Source organism: Tasmannia lanceolata, unplaced genomic scaffold, assembly GCF_043159265.1.
Source record: "Tasmannia lanceolata isolate RefF3 unplaced genomic scaffold, GAP_Taslan_0.1 ptg000003l, whole genome shotgun sequence".
NCBI classification, from domain to species: domain Eukaryota; kingdom Viridiplantae; phylum Streptophyta; class Magnoliopsida; order Canellales; family Winteraceae; genus Tasmannia; species Tasmannia lanceolata.
In genome coordinates this window covers 56256415-56266462 of record NW_027518680.1, presented here as the reverse complement: position 1 = coordinate 56266462, position 10048 = coordinate 56256415, and the positions used below count along the sequence as shown (strand labels likewise).

General features: G+C 50.4%; 1 protein-coding gene across 1 annotated transcript; it reads right to left on the bottom strand.

The window, feature by feature from the left end:
• Positions 1 to 214: 214 nt before the first annotated feature.
• On the bottom strand, positions 215 to 589 carry LOC143869960 (uncharacterized). Its single transcript, XM_077376500.1, has one exon. It carries the CDS (start codon positions 587 to 589, stop codon positions 215 to 217), a length of 375 nt encoding a protein of 124 aa, XP_077232615.1.
• Between the last annotated feature and the right edge of the window lie 9459 nt (positions 590 to 10048).

The following is a 10048-nucleotide window of genomic DNA, read 5'->3' as shown; positions in this document are numbered from 1 at the left end:
ACGAAATTTCAGTCGGAATATAATATTGTTTCCGGTATGTGTGATTTCAGTTTCGGTCTCGACCGACACCCGAAATTTCGAATTTCGGTCGAAATTTAAAAACATGCTTGTAGGGCATAGGATTTGGTGTTTTTTTTTTTTTTTTGATTAGTGAGAGGGGTTAGGCCGACCCCAAAACCAGATACAAGGAAACAAAGAAAAATACAAACCGAAATTACAATCTGAAGTAAAGGGTTCCCTCTAAGTCCTCCTTTTCAATATCGGCCAGCAGAGGAGGTATAGGGGATCCAGCGATACAATTTCCTTTTATAGGACAATCAATTTTTGAAAGGAAATCTGCCGCTCGATTTGCTTCTCTCCATATGTGGGTCACCTTCCAGTCGCTAAGCTTTGACAGGTTCCTTCTAATTCCAGCTAGAGTCCGCTTTCTTCTCCGAGGGCATGGATAATAGCCTTTGATTGTGTTCACTGCTAAGAGGGAGTCCGACTCAATCCATAGTTGTTTTATTCCCATGGTAGAGGCCAGGGATATGCCAGAGTGGACTGCTGCCAGCTCCAATTCTTGAATGGTGATCTTATCCTTCTCCATTGAGTACATAGCCAGAACTGAACCATTTGAGGTGCGGAGAAGTCCTCCGATGGAAGCCGAGGACTTTGCTACGAAGCATCACAGTTCAGCTTAATTTCGGAGGGACCCATTTGCAGCTTTTGGGAGCTTTTTGGATATTGAACAGCGGAAGATCAAGAGCTTCAACAAGGGAAGCGTCTCTGCTACTGTCTTTACTGTCAAGCCGAAGGAAGAGGCATCTGTCTCGGATGCTGTGAATTATCTCTTTTAGAATCATTTGTTTATGGTTTCTTGGCCCTCCATGAATCCTCTTTTTCCTTTCCATCCAGATATGATAAATTGCAGAGGTCAAAGCTATCCTGATTACTGTGGGACCTGAGTTTTCCCAGGATGGGTTTGCCTCAGCTATTTCTCTTCATCGATGAGCTTTCTCTTCGACTTTCTTCTGTGACTAAACCGCCAAAGAACCGATCTCCTTATCCATGCAGAGTAGGAACAGCTTGATGGGGTGTGAAAACACCAGCCTTTCACAGGCTGCCACCTGTCCCAGGGTAGGTGAGACCCAGCCTCTCACAGGCTGCCACCTGTCCCAGAGTAGGTGAGACCCAGCCTCTCACAGGCTGCCACCTGTCCCAGGGTAGGTGAGACCCAGCCTCTCACAGGCTGCCACCTGTCCCAGAGTAGGTGAGACCCAGCCTCTCACAGGCTGCCACCTGTCCCAGAGTAGGTGAGACTCAGCCTCTCACAGGCTGCCACCTGTTCAGAGTAGGTGAGATCCAGCCTCTCACAGGCCGCCACCCAGGACACCTCAACAGATTTCCTTATAAATAGGGGACTAAAGCTCAGACTAATGGGTAATGCTAAAAACCCTCTTCTCCCTAAACTCTGACATTTCCCTTCACTCTTGCTCATACTGACTTGAGTGTCGAAGGACCTGTCCGGAGTAAAATCCGGTCTGGTCTTCTGACCTCGTTTGCCTTGTGCAGGACTAAGCACTCACCACAGGACTCATACTCAACCTCCCTCGTCACTCGCTCTCAGTTCTTACGCCACTGCTGTACCTGTTACCGATTTTAGGTCTAACAGATTGGCGCCATCCGTGGGACCAAGAACTAAAAGCTGTTCTTACATCTCACTTACAAAATGGCAGGGCGCAAGAGTGCGCGGTTAGCTTCTGCGCAGAACGACCAAGCCGCGCTACCTCGCAGGACCCGGAGCGGTCGAATCGCCTCGATGGTAGTGGCAGCTTCTGCCGACCAAAGCCTTTCTCGCTCGGAGCATCACAATCCCGTGCCCACCTCGGAGCAAGTCCAAGCCCTCTTCCAGCAGATGACGGCCCTTGTTGGTCAGTACCAACAACTACTTCAAGCACCCCCTCCACCTCCTCCAGAGGCCCCGCGATCTGCCCAAGGAGTCCACAGGGGAGAGTCATCACGTCATGGGGAGGGCAGAACTCATCAGTCCGCTAGACAAGTTTATCGCCCCATAGTGAGGCACGCCCAGACAGAACCTCATCACCGCGAAAGATCGCGGTCTCGCTCCACGCAGAGGCGCCGGCCTCACGAAGATCGTTTGCCACCGGCAAAATCTCGGCCTCGTCGTAGGAGTCCGGAAAGTCAGTCCGGTTCTGCGGCAAGCCCATTTGTGGGAAGAATCAGGTCCCCAGACCGCAGAACGGATCCGCTGCTACAGAGAATGGAGGAGATGAACCACCGAATAGAGGAATTGGCGAAGGATCAGAGCCGGCCCGCCTCCAGAGCGTTCTCAAGCAGAACGCCGTTCACTAGTGATGTCCTGAGTGCTCCAGCACCCAGAGGATTTAAAATGCCTGCCGTCCCTCAGTACGACGGCACTACCGATCCCGTGGATCATTTGGAGACATTTAGAACAATGATGCTCCTCCACGGCGCCTCCGACGGCTTCGTCTGCAGAGCCTTCCCAACGACGCTCACTGGCGCGGCAAGAGACTGGTACTCCAGGATCAAACCAAACTCCATCAACAATTTCGATGATTTTGGAGAGGATCTGGTCCGCCATTTCATGAGTAGCCGTAGGCCGAAGAAAACGACTGCATCCCTGATGGCCTTGCGACAGGATGATAATGAACCCCTGAAGGTGTTCGTCCGCCGCTTCAACAGGGAGGCACTACAGGTGCCCAATTTAGATCCCTCAGCGGCTATGAACGCACTCCTCACCGGTGCAAGATCTGATGATTTTCGTCGAGCGGTGGCTCGGCAAAATCCGCACTCACTGGCGGATCTCATGGCCGGGGCAGAAGAGTACATAACAGTGGAAGAAACACTGGCAGCTCTTAATTCAAACCGGAGGATAACCTCTGAAGAGAAGAATCTGCCTAAACAGCGTAGGGAGGATAAACCTCCCAGGAAAGAGAAGTCTCCACCCCCTCAGAGAAGAGAAGAGAACTTCACACCTCTCAATACCTCTAGAAAGCACATACTGGCGGCGATCAGTGAGGAGGAGTTTGTGAAGTGGCCGCCTAGAATGATCTCCAAGGGAAACAGAAGAGATCCTTCAAAGTACTGTCGGTTTCACAAGGACCACGGCCATGACACAGAGGATTGCTGGCAGCTCAAGGGAGAAATTGAGCAGCTGATCAGCCGGGGTTATTTGAAAAAATACATCCAGAATGACGGCCGCACCCAAGAGCGCAAAGGAAAGAGTCCCCAGGGCCGTAGCCCTCGAAGATCACAGCAGCCCCCTCCTCAGGATAAGACTTCTCAGGTCACCGACGCGCAGCCTGAGGCACCCCGATCTCAACCAAGGGGGGTTATCAATACAATCATGGGCGGACCAGCCGCTGGGGGCACCTCCTCTGCTGCTCGAAAAGCATATGCACGGCAAGTTAACGCCGTTCACACAACCAGCAAAAAGTCAAGAACGGAGAATGAGATCTCCTTCTCGGACGCAGATCTGGACAGCCTTATTTTGCCCCACGACGATGCATTGGTGTTAACCATGCTCGTTGCTAACTGGGAGGTAAAGAAAATTCTTGTGGACAACGGGAGCTCAGCGGATATTCTATACTACCATGCCTTCGAGAAAATGATGATAGGCGACGACCGTCTAAGGCCGGCGAACTCAGATTTGTTCGGCTTCTCCGGAGAGGTCGTAAAAGTGGTAGGACAGATCGAGCTCCCTGTTCTTGTCGGAGATTCACCATGTCAAGCGTTCGCCATGGTTAACTTCCTGGTAGTGAAGGCCACCTCGGTCTATAATGCTATCTTGGGACGGCCTGGCCAGAATCTGATCCGAGCAGTCGCCTCAGCCTACCACCAAAAAATGAAATTCATAACCCCTAATGGCGTGGGGGAAGTTCGCGGAGACCAGCCTCAATCAAGGGAGTGCTATGCAATGGCACTGAAAGGAAAAAACGCAGTGGAATCACTGCCAATCGAACTGCTTGATGTAAGGGACGAACTCAGGGGTACTCAACCCGCTGAGGACCTACTCTCCATCCCACTGTGCCTGGAGGACGGTGAGAAAGTCGCTCTGATCGGTTCCTCCCTTAGTAGTAGCATTCAACATCAACTCACCGAGTTTCTCCAGGGCAATGCAGATGTCTTTGCATGGGTTCCTGCCGATATGCCCGGCATCGATCCAGAGATCAGCACTCATAGGCTTGGTGTCGATTCAACCTGCAGACCGGTGAAACAGAAAAGGAGACACTTTGCTTTTGAAAGGCGACAGGCAATAAAAGAAGAAGTGGAGAGGCTTCTGAAGGCTGACTTCATTCGCGAGATTCGATATCCGGACTGGCTAGCAAACGTAGTCCTAGTCAAGAAGACTAATGGAAAGTGGAGAACCTGCGTCGATTTTACTGATCTGAATAAAGCTTGTCCCAAGGACAGTTATCCGCTCCCGAAGATCGATCAGCTCATCGACGCCACAGCGGGTCATGAACTGTTGAGCTTCATGGACGCCTTCTCCGGATATAACCAGATCAGGATGTACGAATCGGATATACCAAAGACCTCATTCGTCACAGATCAAGGGACTTATTGCTACCGAGTCATGCCCTTCGGCCTCAAAAACGCCGGAGCTACTTACCAAAGGCTGGTGAACAGACTTTTTCAGAACCAGATCGGCCGAAATATGGAAGTGTATGTGGATGATATGCTGGTCAAAAGTCGAAGCGCACTGGACCACGTGTCTGATCTCAGAGAAACATTTCAGGTCCTCAAGAAGCACAACATGAAACTCAACCCCACCAAGTGCACTTTTGGTGTCAGTTCGGGGAAGTTCTTGGGATTCATGGTGAGTCAGCGAGGGATAGAAGCAAATCCCGAGAAGATCAGAGCTGTGATAGAGCTTACCGCCCCAAGAACCATCAGAGAAGTTCAGCGGCTCACGGGAATGATAGCGGCGTTGGGTCGCTTCATCTCCAAATCGGCGGAGAGATGCCTGCCTTTTTTCAGTGCGGTTAAGGGCCTCAAAACTGCGCCCTGGACGGAAGAATGCCAGATTGCCTTCGACGAGCTGAAAAGGTATCTGTCCTCCCCGCCATTATTAACAAAGCCGGAGCCAGGTGAGGAGTTATTTCTATATCTCTCCGTTAGCTCCACGGCACTGGCAGCTGTCCTCGTCCGCGAAGAGCACCGCCAGCAAAAACCAATCTATTATGTCAGCAAGGTTCTTCACGACGCAGAAACAAGGTACCAGCGGGTCGAGAAATTGGCTTACGCGCTGGTAATGGCTGCAAGAAAATTAAGACCGTACTTTCAAGCTCATACTGTAAAGGTCTTGACTGACCAGCCGCTTCGGCAAGTACTCCATCGACCAGATATCTCCGGACGACTTGTGAAATGGGCCGTAGAGCTGAGCGAGTTCGACATCCAGTACGCTCCAAGGCCAGCCATCAAGGCCCAAGTACTGGCAGATTTCGTAGCAGAGTGCACCATCCCCCAGCAAGTCGCCGACCCTGAAACGGTACTACTCCCAGTTGCAGAGAAAGCGGTTCCTGACGAATGCATAGCAGAAACTCAGACAGAAATCTTGCAACCGCCGGCTGAGCAGGACACCATGACCAGCACACCAACTTGGGAAGTATATGTCGACGGTTCTTCAAATAAAAACGGCTGTGGAGCAGGCCTCATCCTCACTGGGCCTGAGGGGTTCACTGCGGATTATGCTCTGAGATTCGGATTCCGTGCGTCCAACAATGAGGCAGAATATGAAGCCCTCCTTGCCGGAATGAACCTAGCAATTCAGACCGGCGCCCGGAAATTAAAAGCATACTGCGACTCACAGCTGGTAGCAAATCAGATCCAAGGGGTCTACGAAGCACGAGATGAGCGTATGGTTAAGTATCTTGCCAAGGTTCATCAACTCTCCAGCCGGTTTGCCAGTTTCGAGGTCATCAGAGTACCACGAACAGAAAATGCCAAAGCAGATGTACTGTCGAAGCTGGCTGCTTCTGGATACACCACTCTCGGAAGCATACGTATGGAATTCCTACAAAGATCTAGCATCGAAAGAGAAGCCGCAGATATAATGCAGGTGGAGAACGAGCCGTGCTGGATGGATGAGATCATTCATTACTTACGGGACGCGAAACTTCCCGAAGATAAGAAGGAAGCCCGTAAGGTGATACAGAGAGCCGCCCGATTCTCCCTCAGCGGTGACATTTTGTATAAAAGGTCCTACACTCTCCCGTACCTGAAGTGTCTGGGACCAAGTAACGCCGCGTACGCATTGCAAGAGACTCATGAGGGAATCTGTGGAGAACATCTGGGGGGCAAAGCCCTGGCGATCAAGGTACTCCTCAGAGGATTGTATTGGCCCACCATACGACAAGACGCGCTGAATCTGGTTAAAAAGTGCGAGAGGTGCCAGAAATTCTCCCCCACCATCCACCAGCCTGCTGTGGCGATGGCCCCAATTATCAGTCCACTCCCTTTTGCAGTATGGGGGATGGACATTCTGGGTCCTTTTCCACCGGCTTCCGGAAAGCGCATATTCGTAGTAGTGGCAATCGACTACTTCACCAAGTGGGTGGAGGCAGAACCTCTAGCCCAGATCACTGAGCAGAATATACAGAATTTCTTCTAGAAGGGAGTGGTCTGCAGATTTGGGATTCCCCGTGCCTTAATCACAGATAACGGCAAACAGTTCGACTGCCGGAACTTTCGGAAGTTCTGCTCTGACCTAAAGATTGAACAGAGATTCACTTCGGTTGCTCACCCCCAGACCAATGGGCAAACGGAAGTAACTAATAGGATCTTGCTTCAAGGGATAAAGAAGAGGCTGGATGAAAAAGCTGGCCGATGGGCAGATGAGCTCTACCATGTTCTGTGGGCCTACCGCACCACTCCTCGCACGACGACTGGTGAATCACCATTCAACCTTTCTTTTGGAACCGAAGCCGTGATACCTGTTGATATAGGCACCCCATCTCCCAGAGTCATCAGTTTCCATGAGCAACTGAACAGCGACGGACTCCGCGCCAATCTCGACTTACTAGAAGAAATCCGGGAGGAATCTCGAATCCGGGTCGCCGCTTATAAGCAGAAGGTGTCGAATTATCACGACTCCAAAATTCGCCCCAGAGAATTCAGGACAGGGGATCTGGTCCTGAGAAAGGCAGCCGTCTCCCAGCCGACGAAAGTAGGGAAACTTTCCCCAACTTGGGAGGGACCCTATCGAGTGAAGGAAGTTATCCGGCCAGGAAGCTACAAGCTAGAGACACTGGAGGAGCACCTATTACCTCACGCATGGAACTCCAAAAACCTCAGGAAATATTATCAGTAGTCGAATTATCCGGCGTGAAAAGGTGATCTTGTAAATTTGTATATTTGTTGTTATGAATAAATAATCTTCTTGCAAATTCAGTGTCACTTTTATATCTGGAAACCCAGTTCTTAAACTTGGGTACTCACTGGAAACCCAGTTCACAAAACTTGGGTACTCACTGGAAACCCAGTTCACAAAACTTGGGTACTCACTGGAAACCCAGTTCTTAAACTTGGGTACTCACTGGAAACCCAGTTCTTAAACTTGGGTACTCACTGGAAACCCAGTTCTTAAAACTTGGGAACTCACTGGAAACCCAGTTCACAAAACTTGGGTACTCACTGGAAACCCAGTTCTTAAACTTGGGTACTCACTGGAAACCCAGTTCTTAAAACTTGGGTACTCACTGGAAACCCAGTTCTTAAACTTGGGTACTCACTGGAAACCCAGTTCTTAAACTTGGGTACGCACTGGAAACCCAGTTCTTAAACTTGGGTACTCACTGGAAACCCAGTTCTTAAACTTGGGTACTCACTGGAAACCCAGTTCTTAAACTTGGGTACGCACTGGAAACCCAGTTCTTAAACTTGGGTACTCACTGGAAACCCAGTTCACAAAACTTGGGTACTTACTGGAAACCCAGTTCACAAAACTTGGGTACGCACTGGAAACCCAGTTCACAAAACTTGGGTACTTGTTAAAAGACCAGTTCATCACAATGCGACCATCAACAGCCTCATTCACAGGTTATCAAAATTAAAAAGACAAAGTCAAGCAAATCACTCAGTTGAGAAGTATCAGAGACAGACAAATGTGATTTCATTAATCAGAATATGTGGGGGCTCGAGGGCCATTACAAAATTCACTTCAAAAATGCTGCTAAGAGCTGTAGGGCCTCAAGGACCATTACAAAAAGAGGTCAAAACAAAAACAAAAAAAAATTCTAAGCATCTGGAAGAGAGGTGATGTCAGCAGGAGCATCAGCAGGAGTATCTGGCTCCTCATCAGTAATCTTCGGCCTGGCAGGGAGAGTCATGTTCTGCATCAATAGGTTTGGATTGCAGGCCTGGAGCTCCTGGAGGCAGTCGTAGTATCCAAGACTATAAGCCTCGCTCGACAGGCTGAAAAGTTCAGCCTCCTTTGCCTCTGTGGCCTCTTTCACTGCCTTCTCCTGCCTGTCAGTAGCTCTTCCTCTTTGAGCCTCCATGGCTTCAGCAGCCTTGGCCAGTTTCCTCTTCTCTGCGGCCAGATCCTCTTTCAACAACTTCCTCTCCTCCTCTATTCGCCCGATGCTCGTTTGAAGCTCCTGCACCTCAGCGGCCAACTTTCCGTTCACCTCTTCAGATGCAGTAATGGCTTGGGAGAAATTCTTACTCTTCTCCTTAAGGTCATTATAGTAGAGCAAGATCTGAAGAAAGAAACAGAAAGAAACAGGCATCAGTATGGTCAAAGGAAGAAATGAGCAGAAAGTTAGCAAATCGAAGCACCACTTCCTTACCTGGTAAGCTGAGGATAACACAGCCTCCTCTCCTGTAGCTGGCGGCTCGTAAAGGACTTGTTGCTTGTCCTTCCGCAGCAAACACTTGCTCATGAGCTCTGCTGCTACTCGGCTCTCGCCTAAGGCAGTGTCATCCTTCAAAACGGCCCAATTGGGTCGAAAGACATGCTCACTAAGTCCCATAAGAGGACGAGCCCCAGAACCGGCTCCGGTAGAAGCACCACCGGATTTAGAAGAGCCACCGCCCTGAGCAAAGGGGCCTATTAGCTTCACCGTAGTCTTGGGCCTCTGAGATGGGGGTGGAGTGCCCCGTGACGGGGCCGGACTCCCCAGTACAGTCGCCTTTCTCTTTTAGCGCTCCTGTTGTGCCTGTGCAGCACCCTCCTGTGCCCGTGGCTGGGCTCCTTGCCTGATTTTCTCGACGGTTGATTGTTTCTTCATCTCTGCAAGACAAATGAGCAGCCAACGGTCAGAAGCAAGTATATAAAAAATAAACAGATTGCATAGACAAGTCTAGCTACATACGTTCTGGAGTCGCGGCACTCACGCCCAGCCCGACCAGAATCGCCTCTTCAGAAAACTCCTTACAACGGATGAGGCCCGATTGCTCGATCTCCTTCCGCATCAAGGCGAATGTTATCCTGTCCTCACCTTCGAGGAGCGGCTTTCGACTCAGTTTTGAGGTATCTGGAGTGTCCCACACTAGAGGGACGGACCAGGGCTCACTGGCCTCCTGATCCACAACATAGAAGAATCTATTCTTCCACGAGTGAATCGACGAAGGAATGCCAGTGATTATCTTCCGTTCAGGGCGCTGGCTAATGTAGATCCAGCCCCCTTCTTTATGCTTCTTCAGGTGTGCACAAGCACGGAACAGTGACAAAGTCACGCTCCTCTCTAACCGACCGTGGACGAGGTATAAAAACCCAACTAATAATCTCCATGAGTTCGGAGCTACCTGGGCCGGGGCTAGTCCGTAGTATCGTAGCACCGCTGAGAAAAAGGGGTGCAACGGAAATCGGAGTCCTGCCCTCAGTGACTCCTCATAAATACAGAGATCCTGGCTCTCGTTGCAGGCTCTGTCTCCCTCTATAGCTGCCCTCAGTTCAAATCTCGGGGGCACACAGTATTTATCCCTGATATCTCCCAGCATAGACCTGGTGAGGTAGTTCTCCTCGACTAGAGCTCGCAAGTTGTATTTTGGATCGGCATCCATCCGCGCTCTAGCGATC